The sequence below is a fragment of the Lepidochelys olivacea genome (assembly GCF_965140295.1).
Source record: "Lepidochelys olivacea isolate rLepOli2 genome assembly, chromosome: 24".
NCBI classification, from domain to species: domain Eukaryota; kingdom Metazoa; phylum Chordata; order Testudines; family Cheloniidae; genus Lepidochelys; species Lepidochelys olivacea.
Window position 1 is genome coordinate 4,324,879 of NC_140434.1, and position 23,481 is coordinate 4,348,359.

Below are 23,481 nucleotides of genomic sequence, written 5' to 3' on the forward strand. Positions count from 1 at the left end.
CTGCATGAATCTGCTCAGACATTGGCCCGCTGCAATAAAACATACAGTGGTGCATTGTGCCAGGTTTCTTGCGCCAGGTGGCATCACGTGGGATCACTGCAGCCCGGGCCGCACCCTCTACGATCTTGCTACTGCTCCAGCCTCCCCATGCCCGGAACAGCTCTTGGCCTGCCTTAAAATCCCTCGGGCACTGGGAAATTAAGCTGAGTCCTGGAATTGTCCACAGGTGGCACCCCGAAGGGAGAGCGTGGGAATATTCTCTAGGTACGTCAATAACCAGCCCTTTGTCTCTGCTCCCTAAACACAGCAGATGTCTATGGGCTGGTGAAGGCAGCTAAACATTGGCCGCTCTGAGAGCGGAGGTGGGGGAAGGATTACTAAGACTCTTTAAAGAGGCCGTCACTTGCAGAAGATCAAAAGACAGAGATGACTTCACCCCCAGATGTTAGCCACGTTCCATTCAAACTCCATGGAGCTTTTCCCAGGGCTCTGAGCACAGAGAGTGGAATCCCGCTTCCGTCTCCTCCCCCCGGGCCCACACAGAATAGCTGCACTTCAAGCGAAAGCCTTGCTGGGCCGGAGGATGCTGCAGAATCATTGGTGACTTTCACTCCGCTTTGCCAGCAGCAGTTTTACTGAGGGTTTGTCTAGGCTAGAGTTTTTGCTGCTGTTTTAACTCAGCTAATTGATTGCCAAGTCACCCAACTTTAGCCCATTGGGATTTCTTACTTGTATTGCACCAGTACCCTGGGGGCCCCAGTCGTGGCCCAGGACCCCATGGTGCGAGGTGCTGCACAAACACAGAACAAAAAAACCAGGCTCTGCCCCAGAGAGACCACTAATCTAGACACACCACAAATGTTTACAATCACGGCTCAGCCTCTGTGACTTGGAACAAATGTCTATGGAGTGTCCAGACTAGCTCAGCAGGTTGGTATATTGCTTTGAAATTTTATGGGACAGGTGGCCAAGTAAAGGGCAAGACACTGAACCATCGAGGTGGGAAGCCGGTTGCTTTATTAAACGATAGACGAGGCACAGAATACATTGCGCGGCTCATCTGGCACGTCTCAGCTGGTGTTACGAGCGGAGAGGACACGGCAGCAGAGCAGAAAGCTCGGTGGGAGCGGCCGATCGGCGCCGTCCGCTTCAAAGCCGTCAGCGAGGATTCAAAGCAACCCGCCTGCAAAGGAGTCCACTCGTCTTTGGGTTACACTGTATCATCTTCATATACGTCCCAGAACCGACAACAGCCCTGCATGCTCCGTGATAGCTCAGCACAGGGAAGAAAAAAAAAGAAAGTCTCATTCTTTCTCAGATCAGGACTAGCAATGAATGAATTAGACAAACTCCATAACAGTCATTTCCTCCCTTGGTGAAGAATTTGAGTGACCACCATCCATTCATGGTCAGTGGGGAAGAGGGAGCTAGCCCTAAATCAACGTGATTAGGTTGTTTAGTCCAGGATCTTTGTTAGATCAACAGGAGGGGAGGTAACGAGCCATTTTGGATGTGTTGGGCCATATCTTCAGCTGGTGTAAATGGTTATTTCTCCAAAGGCTCTGATGGAGCAGTGCTGATATACACCTACTGGGGATCTGGCCCATTGACTTCAAAGGAGGTAGGATATACACCAGCTGAGGATCTAACCCTGTGTATATGCAGGTCAATGTGTAGACCTAACCAGTGTGCAGTGTCTCTCTCATCCCCACAAGGCACACATGGCATAACTGTCGGATCACTACAGGTAGGGGGTGCAGGTACACAGGACAGATCTAACAAGGTGTTCACAACAGGGAGGAAGATGCCCTGGAAAAAGTTTGCCTTCCAGCTTAGCTGAGTTCCTGATGTCCTCCTCATTAAAACTAGAGGCAACGATACAGGTGGTTGTCTCAGCTGTATCCTGGATTGTTATCTTGGCCAATACCCAACCACGATTCCTGGAAACACTCTTTCAGACGTAGTATGTTTCAAGGGGGAAAAAGGACCATGTAGAATAGAGCCCTTTTTACTCTGGGTGATGATTTCTCTCTTGGCTGGTGTATTTCACATCTGATGCTGGAAATAGACAAGACAACCCCAGCTCAGAGGAGACCTTCATTGCTCTAAGAGGAGCGCTGTCCTAAAAGTATGGCGGGTGGTTCTCTAGACCTGGCGTGTGAAAGCAACCTCAGCCTTTGCAACTCAGTAACCTTTGCAAGTGCTGTCAGAATGTATTTCGCTGTGGATCGAGGTCATTTTCCCCACTCACAAGCCAATGGACCGTAGTCATTTAGATTTAAAAAAAAAAGGCACTGAAGGTCTTGTAAAGACATTGCTTTGTTTACAAAGGTATTTAATTTACATGCTAACAGACAAACCAGAAGACTGAAATTAAACAATTCTAGAGCAGCCATGGAGGAGGAAAAATGAGCCCAGTTCTTATTTACTCTAAGGCCTGCTCATGTAATGGGGCCTTACCATGGATGTGAATTATAGTTACGCACTGCCCGAGTGGTGTAAAGGGGCCGTAGGATAATTGAGAGTCAGGTCCAATGCGTATTTGTTATGAAAAAAGTAATTAAAAAATATGATGGGTGTGTTCCTCCCACTCCTAAATGCCTCCGCGTTGCACCCAAGAGGGTGAATTTTCCCGGGTGTGGGAATGGATGTAGCCAATGCATACAGCAGTGCAGAGCTTGTGTGTTACTCTCTGTGAACTGTGTACCCCACGGAGACAGGGCTGAACCCCAAGCCCCTGATTCTACTTTGCTACATTCTACAGAACACTGGAATTTAATTCTCAAGTGTTTAAAACAAAAATCCAAACAAGTGTGTTAAAAAAAAAACATTAAAAAATTGGTAAGTGTTACAAGGGTCAATTTCCTAAATGCTGCTTCCGATTGTCAATAGAAAATGGCCTATTTTAAGTTTAGAAGGGGGCCAACTATTAGAGGAGACTGGGGTGAAGATACCACATCTGCCCTACAATTACATGGTTTCACTTGAGCAGAAGTAACAGCTGTGATGTGTCTGTGGTCAGCGTGTTCCTGGACCCCTTCAGTCATCTTCTGAAGACCACGATTCTTGGTCATCTTTGAGCTGGAATTTCAGATGCTGGCTGGGTCCCAGGTGAAAGACATCGTCTCCAAAAGGGGATGGGACAGAGATGGTCTGAGCCTCAAGGTCCTGTCTTTGCATGTGAGCGCTCTGCATTATGTCAGTGAATTTGCTGTTGTCGGTTTCATTGGAGACCTGGCCTTTCTTGGAGTGTTCTTCTCCAGCTCCATGGCCTTCTTCGTAGTCTGGCGTTTGCAACAGGCTCTGGCTTAGCATCGTTTCCGAGATGGGGAAGGCCTCTGGGTCCTCTCCCTGTAATTCCTGGGTGATGGTGACCTTCCCAAAGAATTCATCCCCAGAAGACCTCACCTCGTGCCCTCTGGATTTTGCACAGTCGGTCTGATCGGTGAGTGGCTTCAGGTCTGAGATCCCATTCAATATCTGCTCTCCATGCAGCTCATTCAGTTCTCCGTTGGTGTTGCTCTCCGTCCAAATGTGGCTGGACGTCATCAGTTCCTTGGCATGCGGTGAGGAGTCTGGGAGAGTCTCCTGCAGAACCCCTGTCTCACTCATGCCGCCGTCTCTCCCAGCCTCTTGGGTCTGGTCTGACATGTCAACCCCGCCTGCAGCCTGCTGTTCATCTCCAGCATGCAGCTCCGAAAGCCTCGCGCCCAACATCAGCTCTTGGTTAAACTCCAGAGCTTGCTCCACAATCTCCAGGATGTCCGAGTCTTTCATGACATCTGCCGGAATCTTTGCTACTGCCTCCACGGAGTGGTCCATGCCACTTTGATTTATCTCTGTAGCATCCTTTGGCTGCCTGGGGTGAAGTCCTCCGCTGGCCTCTGGATCAGAACCCAGATGGGACTGGGTGACATTGGGTGACTCATCCTCAGAGGAGAGAGGGCTGCTGGAATCTGGGCTTCCTTTCTGGCTAAGAGGCAATTGCCCTTCCAACACAATCTCCCCTAGGTCAGCCGTGCTGGTCAACGTAGAAACCTTCTGAGCATCTTCAGGGTCTAGGTCACCAGGCTCAGTAGCATCCAACATTCTGTCGCTCTCTGTTTGAGTACCACCTGCAATGATGCAGCAGTCACTTGCTTTGGTTGGGAAACCATCCTCCTTTTCTGGCTCCTCGGTGAAATCGGAGCGGTGGGGCTTGCTCTCCTCCGGAGGAAACTCTCCACCCTCGCTTTCTTTGCCCGCATCGCTCTCCTGTTCGATGGTTCCTTCTGCCTCCTCCTCCGATTCAGCCTCAAAGAGTCTCTCATCCCTCGGCACTTCAGCTGGCGCCATGAGCATTTCTGGATCGTCTCCCGCGAGATTTGATATATTGACCTTGATTTCTTCGAAGTCCTCCAAAACCTCAGCTTCCTCCAGACTGGGCACCTCTTGGCTGGGCGCCGAAACCATGAAATAACCTCCTTCTTCCTCCGCGCGCTCTGATGTTCTTGCCAACACCAGGCCAGATCCACCCTCCTCATTGCTTTCCTTCTGTTGGGAGCTTGTGGGTGTGGCCAGGCTCTCTAGCTGTCCTACGTCGTCTGGGGAAACCGCAGAGCTTTCGGGGGCTGGTGGTGAATCTCCACCATCGTCACTTCCTGGCGGCTTAGCCAGCACCTCCTTTTCATAGAAGCGCAGGGGTGTGCTGTCTGGCAGCGTTTCCTCCAACATAATCCTCTTGCCGCTTTCCAATTCCTCCTCCATCCCTTCCATTTTCTGGGAAGCATTGGGGGAGACATCCTCCAGGGATCCCAGGGAGTCCTCAGATTCTGAAGAGTCACCTGGTGCCTGGGAGGCCGTGTTTATGTTCTCCGGACTTCTAGGTTCTTCACAGAGTTCTTCCCCAGCTTCACCCACATTGTATACCTTCTCCCAAGACTCCTCCAGCACCTCGGTCAGTTCATTACTGATTTCATGGCTTGGGGAGTCTCCAAACTGCGGGGCAGGTTGGCTCTGGAGGTCCTCGTGCTCTCTTTCGCTGCTGCACTGGTCTTCTTCCATCAGCTCTGTGCCGGGGCTGGCCTCCTGCTCTGCTTCATTGTGTGGCATGGGATGCTCACTGCCTATAAAGTGACCTGCATCATCATCTTCAGCATCTCCCATTATTTCTTCCATCTCTGCACCCAAACTGCTCTTTACCTGCTCACGTTCATTTTCTGTTCCTTCTGTGCTGGTCATTAAAGTGTCTGCCCAGGCTGGCTCTTGCAGAGCAATGTCAGCAGCTTCCCCTGTCTCCGGGTAGCCCGCTGCATCTTCCTTACCCTCCCCTTCCTGCTCCTTTGGCAGGTGCCTTTGACAGTCTTCTGCCACTTCTTCCTCTCTGCCCAAGGACTCCAGTCTCTGAACACTCTCCAGATCCTCATGCACCAGCGTAATGTCTTGTTCAAAGCCGTTCTCTTGCAGATCCCCAGCCTCCTTCTCCAAGGTTTCTTCCTCCTGCTTTAAGTTTTCATGTGTCAAGGCGTTCTCATCTGCGCCGAGATCCTCGCGTCCCAAAGTTTCCTCTTCCAGCTTTACCTTGTGCCCTTCACTGTCCCCTCTTGTTCTGTCCAGGGTCTCATCCCCCAGGATGTTTTCTTCAGCCTTTGACACAGTCTCCTCCCCAAAGATGTCCTCTTTGGTGCTCAAGAGCTCACGGTCAGAGAACACCTCTTTCTTCCCTTCCTCTCCTACTGCGGCATCAGTCTCATGAAGTGACATTTCCTGCTGCTCAAACTTTTCCTGCTCAGTGCCACTAAGATGCTGTTCTTGGGGGCTTTCCACGACCAAAGCTGGGTGACTTTCCATGGAAAAAGCGTGAGTTGCTTGTATTTCCGCCTGCAGAAATTCACTTTCCAGCATCTCGGCTTGGAAGTTGTCTTCTTCATTCTCCCTGGAAGGGCTCCAGAGCTCTCGCCTTTCCTCGTCTTCTGACAGATGCAACGCTTCTGTGCTCACCACCTCAAGGTCTTCTTCACCTTGGTCAAACTCTTCCACATTCCCTTCTGCAGGACGTAGGTGATTGTGGCCACTTATTCCAGCCTCCCAGCTCTTTCCCCCTGCCCCCGATAAAACCAGCCCACCTTCATCTAATGGACTTCCCCGCTCTGTGCTCTTGCAAACTGTATCAGTCTCCCCGCACATGTCTGCGCTCTGTGACCCTGGTGTCTCTTCTTCTTGACTCTCATTCTGCTCGCAAGATTTCACTTCCTCCCGGGTCTCTATTTCAGGCTTTCCCTCCGTGACTAGAATGTCAGGGATGCTTTCTTCATTCTGCTTGGTGGAAGGACCTAGCCCTGACTGTGACTCCTCTCTGTTCTGCTGAGCAGAGCTTTTCACATCCGGGAACTCCTGCATGTCTGCTTCCCTGGTCTCCTCTTCAAAATGGGGCTCCAAGCCACTATCCATTTCATCTGTGGCTTCGGTGTCTTTGACTGCCTGGAGCTGCTCTGCTGGATGACTGGCTTCCATCTGGCCTTCATACTCCGTCTCTTTTCCTTCTTTCCATACCTCTGTGCTGGGAGAAGCAGCTAGTCCGTAAGCCTCTTCCAGAGGAGCAGAGTCATAAGAATGCACGTCATTTGGGGCCTTATCTGCTTGAAGAGGGCTGGAGGCCACAGCTGGTTCGGAACCATCTATTACTTCCTTCAGTGCATCTTCCAATGCTTCGTTGACCAGCTGGCTGGGACAGAGCAAATCCTTGGGAGCCAACTTCCCAGATGGTTCTTCACTGGGATCTTTCTCAACATCTTTCCTGGCTTCCTCGTGACATTCATCCTCCTGGCCAATGTCACCTCCTTCCACCTGGCTTGCGGTTGGATCTCCACCTTCTGCTGCCGGGCTCCTGCGTTCCGAGGCTGAATCGGACCGTCCCAATGGCCGTGGCTCCGGCACGGCGGAGCGCATGGAGTCAAGCCTCTCGAATGGCTCCCGGGACAAAGAGTGGGCCACCGTCTCTGCTTCGGCAGCTTTGATAGTCTCTCCGTCGTGGGATGAGCCCAGTGTGACGGGGACTGAATGGCCCAGAGTGGTGGTATCCCTCACAGCCTGGGCACTTTTCAGGAGTGGGGACTGAAGGACTGAGTTGATTTTCTGGAACTCTCTAGCAACGGGGCCATCACTCTTGCTCAGCACGGCGGCAGCTTGCAGCTTGGGGGAATCGATTTGATTCCTCAGTATCTGCATCTTGCTCTCTCCCTTCTGGAAGGTGGTGGGGCTCAGTCGGTGGTCCCAGGAAACCAGTCTCCTGCTCTCAGGCGTCATGGCTTGGAGTTTGCTGTTACTCACGTCCAGCTTGGCATCTGCAAAGAGCACAGAGGAAAACAAGCAGAATAAATAACCAGAAGAGTATCCCCAGGGAGAAAACATCAGCTACTCAACGGCTAAAGAGCTAGCAAAGAGAGCTAGACTGGGAACTGAAGTCTGGAGGCTGAAGCTGGACAAATTCTGGTTAGGAGGCATGGAAGCAAGGGTGATTAACTGTTGGAACAAACTACCAAAGGAAGTGGTGTATCCTCCATCTCTTTTTGGAAAGATGCTTCAGTCAGATGCATGACCCCAATAGAATTGCAGCTGCTTATACCATGGGGATTATTCTTATTTAGCGTCTTTCAGAGGCGCTAACTTTCAGATTTCCCCTGGGGTGCTCGACCCCCACTCCACCCCAGACCCCGCCTCCCACTCCTCCTCTTTCCCCAAGGCTCCAACCCCCGCCTCTTCCCGCCCCGCCTCTTCCCGCCCCCGATCTGCTCCCCCTGCCTCTTCCTGCCCCCTTCCACCCTCTCCCCCAAGCACGCCCTGCCCTTGCTCCGCCTCTTCCCGCCCCCCCGCCCTCTCCTGGACATCTGATCTGCGGCGGACGGGAGGCGTTGGGGGGGGGAAGAGGAGGAGCTGATCAGCAGGGCCCACCGATGGGTGCTAAGCACCCACAATTTTTTTCTGTGGGTGCTCCAATCCCACAAAATTCACACCTCAGCAGTGGGCCAGCACCACGCGAGTCTCAATTATTTTAAAGCCTTAAGTGGGACTTAAGTGGTGCAAAGTACTTGTTCTGGATGCTGGGCACAGGGATGAATTTCGCCCCCTATGCATTCAGGAATCGTCCATCATTGGAATGCAGCCACTTCTGGGGTGGAACCTAACAGCGGTGTGACAGCGCACAGGAACGCTACTCAAGCAATTAGGTATGGGATGGGAGGATTGAGAGCCAAACACTACCCCCCCCCCTTGCAATCCTATTGACATTTAACAAGGTGGTACAGCTGTAACTAAAGCAGAATATGTGGATAAAACTTAAAAATCACATATTTTTTAATACACAAGGACGACGACTCTGTCCTCCTCCACATCAGATGGGCATAGTGGCAACTTGCTACTTAATAGTAATTGAAAACAAAAATGCGTAAGATCTTTTAAAAATGTGAATGATGCCTACTCTGCGTGCTTAGAATTACACTGCAGTATTTCCCCTAGACGCTAGCTTCAAAGACTTAATAGCCTTTTCATGCAGATTGTTCAATGAATGAATTAGAAACACAGGGCTGATTACAGGGCTCCAGAGGAAGCCAGACAATAATAATACCTTGTCTAGTATCCTCCACCCGATGTACTTCAGCATTCAACCCACACCTATTACATCTCCCAACACCCAAGGTGTGGTTGATGACCACTCCTGCAATATTATGGCAAATCTTATGATACCTGGTGTTTTTCTTAAAGCCCCAGCTTCAGGAGTCCTGTGATTATGTGAGAATCTCAGCTTTCATTCGGGAAAAAAAAAGTTTCCAACCTTTGTAGTTGCAGAGACAACCTTGGAAACATGGGCCCTAACGACTCAAAATCCAGAAGAAGAATACAGAGAACCTCAAAAATATTATTTACCAAAAATAATCATGATTTTAAGCCAATCTCATGATTTTTGCGCGTGGAGAGGCCTGACTCCTGGGTTTTGAAGGCTTGGGGACTGGCAATTTTACAAATGGCGGGGGGAGGGGAACTAGATGAAATAATTGAAGACCCCCTTTCTACTCCCTGTGCCCCCACCCTGCGTCTCCTCCGCCGTGGGGGAACGTTACAAGGGTGCTTCCCAATCGGCTCCTCTGAGAATCCCACAGGCTTTGTTCGCACTCCTCGGGGATGAGATGCTACTGCCCCAGAATAGGAAAGCATGCGTGTCCGAGCTGGTCAGTGTACGCTGTGTCCCCCCCATCTGCGACCGATCCACAGAGGATACGTAGCTGCCACCTATGGGGTACGTCTACACTGCAATCAAAGACCGGCGGCACAGCCGGCTGTCTGGGGCTTGGGCTGCAGGGCTATAAGATTGCAGTGGAAACATGGAGGCTCGGGCGAGAGCCCGGGCTCTGGGGTTCCCATGAGGGGGGGTGGGGCTCAGAGCCCGGGCCCGAACGTCGCCAATGCAATCAATTTTTAGCCCGAGTGCCGCGAACTTGAGTCGATTGACCCGGGCTCCGAGATTTGGCGCCGCGGGACTTTCGATGGCAGCGTGGAGGTAGCCACAGAGCCTTGGCCGGCGAGGTCAAGCCGCAGCAGCTCACGCTGCTAGCTCTGGAGGCCTCTGGTTCACGGCTTGGTGTGGCAGGGCTGGCCTACACAACAGGCACAGCCCAGTCGGCGTATGGGAGCTGCGGGAGGAGGAAACCTTCTTACCTCTGAACCCATTGACCAGTTTGTACTCTGCTGAAGGCATTTGCAGCCTGCTGCTCTCAGCTTCCAGGAGCGTCCTGCAAGGAACAGTCAGACGCTGTATTATTTGTGGAGATGGAGTACAGCAGCTCCCTGAAGCCCCACGCGAGACCAGGCCCTGCTGTGCTCGGCGTTGTACATAGACACTGTAAGAGGCCTGTATAAGCTGTGCCCCGACACGCTCCTTTGTAGCTGGGCAGGGAGGGGCGGGTGCTGTCTCCTCTCCAGCCATCGCAGGGCTGCGGGGCTGGCCCAGGACCCAGCGATGGGCCGAAGTGATCAATAGCAGTAATGAAAAAAACCAAACCCAGCTAAATAAATAATGAGCCATCCTCAGGCGGAAGAATCATCCCAGGGGGGTGAATCGAATACAACGAGCTGCCACTGAAATTGAAAGGGACATGGGGTGAAAGGATCCGGTTTTGCTCCGTTTCTTCAAGGAGGAAACTGAAGCCCAGCGAGGGAAAGTAACGGGGGGACGGTCAGCCGCTCCCCTTACAGCAAGCGGAGGGGTTGTAAAAAAACCAGTAAACCGAGGAAGGGGTTGTCCGCCTTCGCCCTGCTTCTGTCTGTCGTATTGACGTCACTGACACAGCCTTCCAGATTGGACCTGGCCTTAGACACGTATGAAAGCTCAGAGCAACTTGAAGTCTCACATCCCTCCACACAGCGAGGCAGGGCAGTGCGACACATGGGGAAACTGAGGCACAGAGCAGCTACGTGACTTGCCCAAGGTCACCCGGGGAGTTTGTGGCAGAGCCAGACATTGACCCCAGGGCGTCTGAGTCCCCGGCGAGTGTTCTGACCACTAGACCATCCTGCCTCTCATGCTGTCTGCTAGCTGGAACGGGCCCAGATGGGGGGGGTCTCTTGCTGCCCCCCCCAAGATCTTCAATCCCAGCCAAAGGCTGAGGGCTGATGGATGTGCTGTGACCTCTATAGCACCGTCACAGCCCCCACGTTCAATAACACTGCGGGCCCTTACGTGCTGGAACGTGGCTCATAACAGGACCCTGAACCCGGCAGCTTTGCCTGAGGGACGCGCTTTGCAACGCGCGCTCCATTGCTCCCTTTCTCCTTTGCAAAATAGACCCCTCTCCTCCAACCGCCGGCCCCCGCCCCGCTCACCCGCCCCCTTTCATCCCCCCACAATATCACCCGTACACACAACCCTGCCCCGCTCCGCAGCACTAGGGGAGAGCCACCTATTCTTGAGACCCAGGCCCTCGATGACATAATGACTAGTCCTGGAGGGGCTCCCTGCTCTCCACGGAAGACACTATTCTCATGCTAATCCCTCCCCCCCAACTAGACTTTTGTCTGGGAGCCATCTGGATGGGGAAGGGAGGGGGCAGGAATGCAGCTTGCCAGCAGGTTCCCAGGGAATGTCCTTTGCGGAAGGAGGGAGCAGAGAAACGGACAATAAAGTCAAAGGCGCCTTTTGCAACCGGCCAATAAATGCCACGTTTCATGTATTTATTTATTTCTTAATCCCTTTGCAAAAGGGGCTTTTCAAAAAACAAACCAAACCACCCAAACTCTTGTGAGGTACGGAGGCTCCGTATCTGCGCGTGCTTCATTCTCACCCATGGGGAGTTGCCACTCCTGGCTTATTTCACAGTCTCACCCCTCCAAGGAAGGCAGCTTTAGGCCTCGGGTACAGTCCTCAGGGGTGTCTGAGGACGTCGGGGCCAGGCCACGTCTACACTGCAGGTGCAACAGTGGGTCAGATGCTTGCTATAGCGACGGAAGGGGTTTTTCCGTCAATGCAGTTAAGCTGGCCCTCTGAGAGGCGGTAGCTAGGGCAACAGAAGAATTCTTCCATCAACCTAGCCCTGTCTACACTGAGAAGCAGGTTGGTTTACCTCGGCCCCCAAGGGGGTGAATTTTTCACCCCCCCGAGAGCCATCGCTATTTTGACTTTTAGGTACCAAGAAGGCCTGGCAGAGCTCCGTAGTGTAGACGCAGCTTCTGCCGACATAAGGGGTTTTTCTATGGGGATAGGAACACCGTCGGGAGTGTGGTTTTCTTCACACCGATGGAGGCATACCGACCTAACATTTCTGTGTTGACCAAGCCTTGGAAGGCTTAATAGGCAGCAGGTTTAAAACAAACAAAAGGATGTACTTTTTCGCCCAACGCACAGTCAATCTGTGGAACTCCTTGCCAGAGGATGTTGTGAAGGCCAAGATTCTAACAGGGTTCAAAAAAGAGCTAGATACATTCATGGAGGATAGATCCATCAATGGCTATTAGCCAGGATGGGCAGGAATGGTGTCCCTAGCCTCTGTTTGCCAGAAGCTGGGAATGAGCGACAGGGGATGGATCACTTGATGATTACCTGATCTGTTCATTCCCTCTGGGGCACCTGGCCTTGGCCACTGTCAGAAGACAGGATACTGGGCTAGATGGACCTTTGGTCCGACCCAGTATGGTCGTTCTTATGCTTTGCCAGTATAGCCGCATCTGCGCTAGGCGGGATCAGATGTCTCCCCAGCCCCAGCAGACAGAGCTATGCCGGTAAATATTTGTAGCGTAGGCCTGGCCTATGTGATTTAGGAGCCTAAATCTGCACTAACTCAGTCCTGGCCTACACTTAAAATGTAGATCTTCAGGGGTTTGATCAATTCACCCCCCTGAGCACCATCGTTAAGCTGACCTAGTCCCCAGTGTGGACACAGGTAGGTTGACAGGATTCTAGTTACTGCCGCTCGGGGAGATGGATCCCCTACATCGACAGAAGAGGGTTTTCCTTGATCTAGGAAGCGTCTACGCCACAACAGCACAGCTGTGGCCTGTCAAGAGAAATTTGGGGCCTTGGTACATCATGTTTGCTGGAGCCCCACCCCCTCCCATTTCACCCCAGTTACAGAATCTTGGGGGGCCCACTCCCCTGAGCTCAGGGCCCTAGTACAATAGTTCCTCCTCCCACCTCATCAGCCCCGGCCACTAGAGCACCCGTAATGTAGACATGGCCTCAACACCACACTTTGAAAGCATAGTACGGATTGCCCAAATACAGCACTTTCAGGGCGTGCAGCAGGTCATGCTCAAGTCAGCACGTCCTAAGTCCCCCTGTGTAGACAAGCCCTTAGGCACTTGGGAGCTTGAAAAAAAAATCAATGGGATGGAGGTTCCTAAATCACTCAGGCTTTTGAAAATTTGACCCATTTTCCACCCTGGAGCATTTTTTCAGTATAACATATGCCATGAAATTGCCAACATGGTTACACTGGCATAGCTCCACCCTTTCATACACCTCCAGCCTGTGTGAACACGCTTCGTCCAGTATCCGGATATGCGGCAGATGGAGGCAGTGCGGCCCATGGGATAGAGTACTGGACTGGGACTCAGGGGATGCAGATTCTAGTCCCTGTTCTGCGAGGTGACCACGGGCAAGTCACCTCCCCTCTCTGTGCCTTAACTTCCCCATCTGTAAAGTGGGAATGACGCTGCTTTTCTACAGGTGAAAAGGGCTAGGAATTGTTATTAGGGTTTAACCTCTGGTCAGAGCTGAAACTTGCTCCTGTTTGGTGGCCGACATAAGCCATTTAGTTTTGGCCAGTTGCCCGGGGGAGAGTAGTCCGGGTGGCTAACACAGCTGGCACTGACCAGCTGCCTCGTCTTAGCAGACGGATCAAGGGCGGAACGGGCCCCGGAGATTTAACTCCCTCCTCATTCCTCCTGTGGATAAACAGCTGACAGTGCCCCCAAGGGCTTGCTAGACCAGGGGGTCCTTAACCTGTTTCTTTCTGAGGCCCCGCCCCAACATGCTATAAAAACTCCACGGCCCCCCCCGTGCCACAACAACTGGTTTTCGGCATATAAAAGCCAGGGCCGGCCTTAGGGGGGTAGCAAGCACGGCCCCATGCCACAGGGGGCACCACGAAGCTACATTGCTCAGGCCTCTGCTTCAGCCCCATGCGGCGGGGCTTCGGCTTTCCTGGTCCTGCTTGGCGGACCCCCTGAAACCTGCTCCCGGCCCTCCAGGGGCCCCCGGAGCCCCGGTTGAGAACCACCGCGCTAGACCGTGACCGGGGGACACAGGAGGGTTGGGTGGAAGGAGCAGAGCAGTGGCTGTCCTACCATCAGCACCCTGGAGCCTGTGACACTCTGTTCCACCATCCTCTCCTTCCTCACCCAGCTGATTCCCGAAGCCACCCGGCCTGCTCGGTACCAGCTGACTGGCCTGGCCCGGCCCGCTGCAGGAAGGGGTGGAGAGCAGCCGAAAACACTTGCTGCTCCACGTGCATCCTCGCTGAGCCGCCCTGGCCTCGTGAGCTCGCTGGCCCCGTTAACGAGCCGTGTCCTCGTTAGCAGGTGGCCCAGCCCAGCATCTGCCTTTCGGCCACACACAAACAAGAGGGAAGCAGGCGTGAAGCAAACCGGCGTTGGCCTGCCCCAAAATCCGTTCTTTGCAAAGAGCTGGTTCAACTCATTACCAGCTGGGCTGTGCACCCCTCTCCCCCCTTGGCTCTGCTTCTTCAGAGCTGGAGGGTTTTCATGGGTTCGTAGACGTTAAGGCCAGAGACTCTCACCCAGCTACCCCTGACCTGAGCCCAAAACCTCGTGTTTGGCTAAAGCAGCTTCCCGAGATGGGAAGATTTCAAGAGGTGAAGAAGCCTCCACTTTCCTAGAAGTTGGGTTCTCTGAAGACCCTCTCCGCCCTGGTTGACCGGCGTTGGCTGGGAGACTGTGCGGACGACTGACGCGCCAGGGCTAGCTGACACCTGGGTGAAAGGAGCTGGCAACGCTCCATTTCCTAGTGCAGGGGTCCTTACAGGCACCAGATTGGCATCCTCAGCACGGACTGAGTGGCCTGTGGGGGCAAAATGCTCCTCCAACCCCTAGAGTTAGCCTCTGAAGCGCAAAGTGCGTGTGGGGCGGGGGGGACATTGGGGGCCAGTGACTAGGGTCAGACCCGGAGCCTTCGGAAGCAAAATGACCTCCCATGCTGGGGCACAGGGGTCAGTAGAGATTCAGAGGGGAGAGCGCCCCCTACTGACGCACCCACCCCGCTCCCTGCAGCACGGTGCCCCCTAGCGCCATGCTGGGGCACTGCGGCCAGCACTGACTCAGAGGGGAGAGCGCTGCCGGTGGCCCAAGGGGGAACGACTCACCTGTAGGTCGCCACCTCCAGACCGAGGGACATTTTCAGGTGCATGAGCTGCTGTCTCTCCTCCAGGACGTGAGCAATCTGGACTCCCAGGGCCTCTTTCTCCTGCTCCAGAGACTCGAGGGCCAGCTAGAAATGACAAGCAGGAGGGAACAAAGATCAAGACGCTGGTGGGTGATCCCAGCAGTGGGACTGCGCCTACTAGCTCCCGAGACCAAAGCCTCCCATTAATGAAGATCTGCTCGACTGGAATCGAAGAAACTAACCCAGCTCCCCTTCTGCTGGTACCTGAGCACCTCCCAGTCTGCAACATACGTTTGCCTCTCTGGGAGGCAGGGCCGGGCTGCTCTCGCCATTGGACCGACGGGAACGGAGGTGCACAGAGGCGAAGGAACAGTGCCAAGGTCATGCCAGGAGTCTGTGGCAAAGCAGGGACTTCCACCCTGCTCTCCCAGGCACTAGGCTAGCACCCCGCCCGCTGTCCCATCCTCCTTGCAGTGCTTTGAGGATACACTTAGCAACGGCGTTGGGGCTTAGCTCTGAGCACCCTCAATCTTCAGCACTGGGCCCCCCGGCACTGGGAGGGGGAGCTGCGGTGAAACACAATGGGCAGGGCTGCTCCATCAGACAGCAGTGACTTGGAGGGTAGGTGCTGCCACTTCGTCTCTCCCATTTCAGGCGGACCCATTGGCAGCTTCCTCCCCACTGCAGGGGTAGTAAAGGGATCCCGTCCGGCCCCACCCCCAGTTTTAGATTCCCAAGCCAGAAGGGACCATTGTGTTCATCGTCTGACCTCCTGGATAGCTCGGGCCAGAGACCTGCCCCAAAATAGTCCCTAGGGCGGGTCTTTTAGAAAAATATCCCATCTTGAGTTATACATTGCCAGTGATGGAGAACCCACCCCGCCCCGGGATAAATGGTTCCCGTGGTTAATTACTGTCATGGCTAGAAACTGACACCTTATTTCCAGTCTGAATTGGTCTAGCTTCAAATTCCAGCCATTGGCTTGTGTTCGACTTTTCTCTGCCAGATTGAAGAGCCCGTTAATTCCCCATGTAGGTACCTGCAGACCGTAATCAAATTACCCCTCCCACTTCTCTTTGTTACCTAGAGACTGACACCTTGAGTCAAGCCCATCCCATCCCATTCCATCCTCTCCAGGTATTGAGGTTTCCACCACCGACCATGACCAAGGACATTAAAGGACACGCTACCATTCGGGGCCGTGTGGCTTTCAACTCTCGCTCACGTCACTGGGACAGGAGAGCTCTTAGCACCACCCAGGATCGGGCCTTATACGCTCCGTCACCCCCAAGCCAGATAAGGGCAGACATACCTGGGGATCTCCCCACCCCCACCACAACCCCAACAAGGAAACAGTGTACTCCAGTATATAAAGCATCTGCCTGGGATGTCAAAGAACTGGGAGCTAGCCATTGCTCTGCTGCGGATTTGCAGTGGGACCTCATCTAAGCCCCTCCATGCCTCAGTTTCCCCAGCGGTACAATGGGGGAGGCTAATACTATGCCCCCACCCATGGTGTAAAGAGCTTGGAGAGCTACAGACACAAGGAGCTAGGGTTTATTATTACATAGGGAGTGCCAAGCTCAAAAGCCACGGGCCGTGGCATGTGAGGGGTTAAGGCTGGACCTAAGGTGCGGAACGGCATTCTCCCAGTCTTGGGGCACCGGCCTGGCCTCGGAGAACAATGTCCGGGGGGGTGGGCGGGGAGTGCTGGAACCGTCTTTTGTAGCCACCAAGTGCTAATTAGCATCTAAATCAGAAGCCAGAGAGTGAAAGGATCAAGAGGTCAGTTCGGCTCCTCGCATGCCTCAGTGGGCTGCCGGGCGTGCGGCAACGCTGGCAGGAGACCGCAGCGAAACAGGAGTGAGGAGTAAGGAGAAACACAGAGGCCAGTGTCTCAGGCGCCCCCATCCCAGGGCGGGGCTCCTCCAGTTCCGATCTCTGTTGTGGGGGGTCGTCCCCCTCTCAGGTAATTTACCCAGTCGCCATCTACGATCATGAATGAATTCATCCCTCTGCAGCAGGGAAGTGCTATTCTCTCATTTTATAGATGGGAAGCTGAAGTGCAGAGAGCCAGATTTCCAAAGTGACTTCGGTGTGGAAAGATAGCGATAAGCCCTGGCTCCTAATTAGAGCTTCTCCATCCCTAGATCTCAAAGCACTTTACAAAGCAGGTCAGTGGCACAATCCCCGTGTTACAGATGGGGAAACTGAGGCACAGAGCAGGGATGTGACTTGCCCCAGCAGCGACAGGAATCGGACCCAGGGGTGACGCTTTCTCAAAGTGCCCCACCATGTAAGCCCCCTGCCTCAGCGGGAGAGAGATTTGTTGATGCTCCACTGGGTAACAACTCCCTGTCACCCCAGTCTGTTAGTCACACCAGACAAACTTCTCAGCCCTGTGCCAGCCATTACCAACCTGCAAAGAGACAGTGTTCACACCAGCTTGTTCGATTCAACTAAGAAGTCACATTAGGCTTAATATTCCAGCACTGAGATCTACTTATGATAAAACAAAGAAGTCTACTAGCAAAGACAGTGTTAAGGGATATGGAGAAAGGCCAGTGGAAACAGAACTGGTGACAATCAAACAAAAGTAAAACAAGCTTCTGGGAGGATAAACGTAATGTTCGGAAGCTACGCTCATTTGCAAAAGGACTTTGAGGGTGAGAAAACTGCTCTAGCCAGAGTTTGGATCCTGATTTGACAGAAAATCAGCAGGTTTTTCATGACTCACTGCCCTCCGCCTCGGGGAAATGGATAACCCAGTGCCTTTTTGCTTCTCCTTCTCTTTCCCCCAAACTCACCGTTTCCACCCAGAGACAAGACAACCCCAATTGCGTTTAGTCTCCAATGTCTGCCCATGCTAATTTCACATCCCTTCCCCCAGTCTAGCCTGGCTTTTTCTGTTGACTTACATGCAAATGGAGTTTGCTTTGTGTTGGTTTCCCAATGCTTAATTTAGCGTAGAGGCACCCATGCTCCAGGTGTCAATACACCTCCAGCTAGCAGAAGCTGGGACTGGATGACAGGGGATGGATCACTCGAAATTGCCCTGTTCTGTTCATTCCCTCTGGGGCACCTGGCATTGGCCACTGTCGGCAGACAGGACACTGGGCTAGATAGACGATTGGTCTGACCCAGTCTGGCCCTTCTTATGTTCTTAAGAGAGAACTATCTTCCCTCTTGTCTGGGACAAAAACCCTGATTTTCCCTGTGTTTGGCAACAGACTTCAAAGCATAACATCAGTGAGTATCCATAATTCCTCTTGCAGCTTTAATACATACGTGTCACAAAGATATTCATGACCAGTCCCATGTGTCCCACCAGATCTCCTGGGTCCCAGTCCAATGCATCATCTCCCATGCCCCCCCATTTCAGTAGAGCCTAATCTGCTTAGACACATCTGCAAATCCCATTAGGCACCTAAATACCTTAGAACACCCAACCCACCAAGGCTAAATGACTTACCCCAGATCACACTGGAAAGCGGAGCAGGGAAATGAAACCGGGTTTCCCCAATGGCAGGTTAGGACACCAGCCACTGCACCATTCCTTCACCCAGTGCTGGGCTCTCTTCCTTCTCTCTGGAGGTTTTCACACTTGGGCTTTCAGGCCCTTCCCTTCCCTGCTGTCCCAAGGCCCTACCTCCAGTCAGAACCATCGATGGAGCTGTCCTTATAGAGCAAGCCTAGCGTACAGCTGCCAAGCCAGAGTTCACAGCAGTGCCATATAGGCTGGTATCAAGCATGGGGGAGGCTGCACCGGCAGATCTCAAGGGAGGCTGGTGTCATTATCCCCATTTGTTAGCTGTGGAAACTGAGGCACAGGAGGAGGGAGTGACTTGCCTGAGGTCAGGATGGTTAGTGGCAGATCTGGGAATACAACTTAGGAGTCTTGGCACCCAGTCCTCTGGTGGGATGGGTCCTTTGCAGTACACGACCCTGCCACTCCTGCCACTCTCCTCCCCCTGTTCCATTGACAAGTCACAGAGTCTCACTGGAAAAATTTGTTGGGAGAGGGAATAAAAAAATTTCCATTTTGAACCCTGCAAAATGGAAACAACTTCAAAGTCTGGACCAGCTCTGGGTTATACACACAGCATGAGAGACAGTCCCTGCCCCAAAGAGCTCCCAGTGAACATAGACAAGGGGTGGGGAAACTGAGGCACAGAGCGGTGCAATGATGTAGCAGGTCAGTGACAGAGCAGGGTGTAGAATCCAGGTGTCTTGGTGCCAATTGTAACCAGCCCTCTAGGCCCCATGCCTGTAGCTGCCAGAGCCCATGCCCCTGAAACACCTCCAGCAAGCCCTCTCCCCAGCTCAGTTTATAGCTCCTCTGTCTCGAATGGCTGTTTCCCATGTGCCTCTTCGCTTGCACTGGACCCGCCTGTGCAATCTGGGATGTGGTTTGCATGCAAGCCGCTGGTCCAAAGCCAAGTTCTCCTATCAGATTTCTCACCATCCTTTCCCCACATAGGAAATAATCACTCACCCTTCCTTCCCGAGGGATAGCAATGAGGGGACCATAACTCATCGCTAATGATCTCTTCCTTCCCAATCCAATGGGGTGGGGGAGGGAGGGGAAGAGACATGCTGCCTGGTCTAGTCAGGTTCTGCCCCAAATGTGAAACCGACAAGGCTGCCGGACCCCCTGATCCAGTGACACCAACATCTCGCTGAGAGTGACATCTTCCCGCATGGGCATCAGGGCAAACCAGAGAGCCAGTGGTTTCTTGCTCAGAGGCATTAGAAAATACTACAGCAGTAGGTTTAGAAGCACCTAAAATAAATTCTTCCACGCATGGATTAGGAAGAGAAGAGAAGGATGAATGAGAAAAAGGCTGAAGAGAAGAATGAGAAAGAAAAAAAAAAAGAAGAGCGGGAGGAAGGAGAAAGAGAAAAGAAAGATCCTAAAAAAGAAAAAGAAAGTAGAGAAGGAAGATGAGTGAGAGTGAAAAACAAGGAAGAGAAAAGAAAGGTGGAAGAGAAGAGTGAGAGAAGAAAGAGAAGAGAAAGAACCGGTTTGGAGTGCTAGGTTGCTGATGAAGCCGGGCTGTGGGGGTTCAGGTGTGTTTTGGGGGAGCCAGCAATCCCAGAGGGGAGTGGAGAGTGAGTAGGGTAGAAATCTGCTACTAAAATCCCAGCAGGAGGAAGGCTATAAAAAAACCCCCAGTCAGCTTCCCCCTGCATGGTTCTAACCCCATTCCTCCGTCATGAAACAGCCTCCCACCCTGAAGCCTCTCACACACCAGGCTGAGGGCCGCAGGATGGGGGGAATTCCTGGCTCTTCATATCAGCAGCCCCTAGTAATATTTAGCTCTGAACTTTCACAGCATTCCTTGACCCTTTTCCATGCTGATAAAAACGCAGCGACATCCCTTCTCCACTGAATTATTGTTGCAGCTGTTCCGCGGTACAAAGCCAGGCGAGATTTCTTTCCCTCCCCTTGTCTGACCACAGTTACCTGAACCAAACAGCTGCTAGGACAACTGGGACTAGAAGATGATGGGGGCATATGCAGGCCACGGGCAACTTGATCTCTTTTCCAAATGAGCTCTGCCCTCTGTCAGCAGGAGTTCATTTCGAAGCATTCTCCATGGGGGTGCAGGAGAGATCGGAGAATCGAAGAGCTGGGGCTGTGAAACTGGGACAGATTCCAGTCTCGTGAATCTAGAGAAACTCCCTTAAAGTCAACAGGGTTACTCTGGATTTACACCAGCGTATCTGAGATCAGAATCTGGCCCTAACTCCATTAAAGTTAGTAGAGTTCCTGCAGATTGGCACAAGTGTATTTGAGATCAGAATGTGGCCCTTGGACTTCCAAACCAGAAACGAACCCATGTGAAATCCTCGTGGCCCAAACACACCTCTGCACGTTGAAGGTGTTTGAAATCTGCACCAAGATCTGAATTTTGGAAACAGGAGCTCAGCCAACCTCCTGGATCCCAAACCTGATATGTTGGGCCTGGTTCTGATCCTAGTTACACTGGTATAAACGCAATGGCATTACTCCTGCTTTCCAAGCAGCCAGATTCTGGCTCCTGCTCAAAATATCCCAGAAATCTGAGATGCTCACTGCAGACTGCAGCTGCCTTTGTTCCACAGAGATTTTGCGGTGGGAGGAATTTTTTTTTCTAGACAGCAACACTAAGCAATCGAAGCATCTCTCATTTCAGAATGCTTGGAAAAACTCTTCCCCCAGAGTCGGCATGCCGGGTCCCTGGCGTTTGTATCCTCTCTCTCATTCTGAAAGGGACAAGCCCAATAACTGGGGTAATGTTTTATCCAGAGTGTGAGAGCCTAACTTGCATACTGTGATGACGAGGACTAGACGGAGGAGTAAACTGATCATCTACAACTGAACAAAGCAGAAGCTGTGTTCATAAACTCATCAGTTACGCTGATTTGTACAGGAGTTCTAAGGGGCTCATTTATGGACCAACTCCCTGTGAACGTGGGTGATCCAAGATTTTAAAGCAAGATGCATAACGTACCTGTCAGTTTAGTAGTTAAGGTAAACATCCACATATGCTCCATACATGGAGACTGGCAAAACCAGGGCTAGGCCGGGGGCTTGCCACACGCTTTTGTTTCTGATTCCAGGAGTTGATGGGAGTTTCCCCTCACCCCCACACTGGACAGTCCCATGGTCACACACTAAGAAAGCCCCGATTCCCGGCTGCATTAGTCGCTTGTTCTTGATCGCAGAGCTCGACCGACATCCAGTTCACGGACTGTGTCCCATTCCCAGCCCCATCAGTGCCACCCTGTGAATGTTAATTGGACTCTCCCAGTCCCAGGGAGGGAAGTATCGTTGTCCCACTGTTAGGGAGGGAGAAGCAGAAGCACAGAGAGGGAGTGACCCAGAGGTAAAGCCAGGTGCAGGACCCAGCAGCCTGGGCCTCCAGGCCTGTACCTTAGTCACTGACCCACACACAAGCTAGTGCAAGGCTCCGATCCACAGGGGCTGGTTTTACTGGTGAGGCACACAGAGGTGGGGATAGAACCCAGGAGTCCTGCCTCCCACTTCCTCCTGGATGTAACCATTAAATCACACTCCCTGGCATAGAACCCGGGAGTCCTGGCTCCCAGTCCCCGCAGGCTCTAACCACTAGAGCACATTCCCTTTCCCTACTGGAGATAGGAATAGAACCCAGGAGTCCTGCCTCCCGCTGCCCCTGGATCTAACCATTGGAGAACATTCCCAGCCAGAGATGTGGATAGGACCCAGGAGTCCTAACCCGCAGGCTCCCTGATTCTAACCACTCCAGATCACTCCAGGAGTCCTGTGCACACCAAGCTGTCTGTAGGGAGCGAATGGCTCTGTAAGAGCAGGGTGTTTGCTCTCCCTTCCCCCACCCCCATGACCGCCTGCAAGAAGAACCCTGACCCACCTGAAACTTCTCGGCCTCCCCTCTCTGGTCCTGCCACTGCCTGGAGAGACTCTCCTCCAGCATCCCCTTCCGTGCCTTGAGCCCAGCCAGCTCCTTCTCCAGTTGCTGCAGATGCAGCTGGTTCTGCCGGTTGCCTTCCACCGCCTTCCAGAGATTCTCCTTGGCCTGGCAGAAGGAGCTCTCCAGCTGGGAGACCTCACTCTTGTAAGTCTCCACCGCTCCCCTCCAGATCTCTGAGAGCCTCTTGGAGTAGTCCTCCACCTCCACGGGCTGGAAAGCCACCGGCACGGCACGGAAGTTCTCCAGGCTCTGGGAGAAGTTTGCCATCTCCTGCTCCAGCCCAGCTTTCTCCTCCTCGTGAACTTCCACCAGTACCTCCACTTCCTTCTCCAGCTGGGTGGCTCGTTCCCTCAGCCAGATCTGAGCCCGTCTCTCCTCCTCCAGCTCCTTCTTGCTCAGGGCCAGCTGCTTCTTAGCTTCTTCCTGGGCCGCCCGCTCCTTCTGGCAGCAGCTTTTCACATGCTGGATCTCCTCGGAGAGGTTGTCTCTGGTCAGCTCCGCCGCATGCTTCTCTCTGAAGGCATCATCCAAGGTCGCCCTCAAGGCGCTCAGCTCCTCCTCGTATTTGCACCTCCAGGAGCTCTCCGCCGGTCTGTCCTTCACGCTCAGGATCTCAGCTCTCAGCAGCTCGTTCTCCTCTTCCAGGAACTTGACCCGGGCCAAGTAGGCTTCCAGACGCTTGTTGAGGTCCCACATCTGCAGAGATTCCTCCCCTAGGGCTCGGGCTGCCAGGAAGCCCTCCATGCTCTGGTCCACTCCCGGCGCTGCTTGCCCGCCAAGAACGTGGTCTGCTGGACGGAGAGGAAACGCAAGGGAGCAAGTGGCTGGGAAGGGAACAGAGCAGAGCTATTCATACTCCAGGGCAGCGGAGTGGGAGGCCCCTGAAAGTCAGTGAGAGCATGAAGTGGGCTTTAACCCTTTGCTGCCTGGGATGGCTTTAGCCCACACAGATTTCTGAGAGGCAAGTTGGCCAGTGCTGGCTGGGGAGGGCGCAAAATCCCTTCGGTGCCAGATGCATGACTCTGCTTTGGAGCGAGACACTTTAACCGCCGATGGGGAGGCTTAAGCATGCCCCAAGCATGCTCTGCTTAAACTGCCAGGGTGCCCCAGGTAGGAGAGAAGGCTCAGGAAAGCCTGGAGGGTGGCGGGAAATCGATA

At 53.1% G+C, this 23,481-nt stretch overlaps 1 protein-coding gene across 1 annotated transcript; it reads right to left on the minus strand.

Annotated features, from left to right (window-relative positions):
* Nucleotides 1-994: 994 nt before the first annotated feature.
* On the minus strand, nt 995-23,157 carry NES (nestin). The gene is made up of 4 exons (XM_084613977.1): nt 22,264-23,157; nt 14,847-14,971; nt 9,691-9,764; nt 995-7,322 (listed from the first exon to the last, which is right to left on the minus strand). The coding sequence occupies exons 1-4, from the start codon at nt 23,065-23,067 to the stop codon at nt 3,040-3,042; spliced, it is 5,286 nt and encodes a 1,761-aa protein (XP_084470103.1). The 5' UTR covers nt 23,068-23,157; the 3' UTR covers nt 995-3,039.
* Nucleotides 23,158-23,481: the final 324 nt, after the last annotated feature.

Bases quoted from the DNA above. Each gene is read 5' to 3' on its own strand.
- NES (XM_084613977.1), bottom strand. From the start codon at position 23,067: ATGGAGGGCTTCCTGGCAGCCCGAGCCCTAGGGGAGGAATCTCTGCAG. The intron at 14,972-22,263 runs GTGGGTCAGGGT...TGTCATTTCTAG, and splicing joins GGGAGGCCGAGAAGTTTCAG to CTGGCCCTCGAGTCTCTGGA. The intron at 7,323-9,690 runs GTAAGAAGGTTT...TGCTCTTTGCAG, and splicing joins ACTGGTCAATGGGTTCAGAG to ATGCCAAGCTGGACGTGAGT.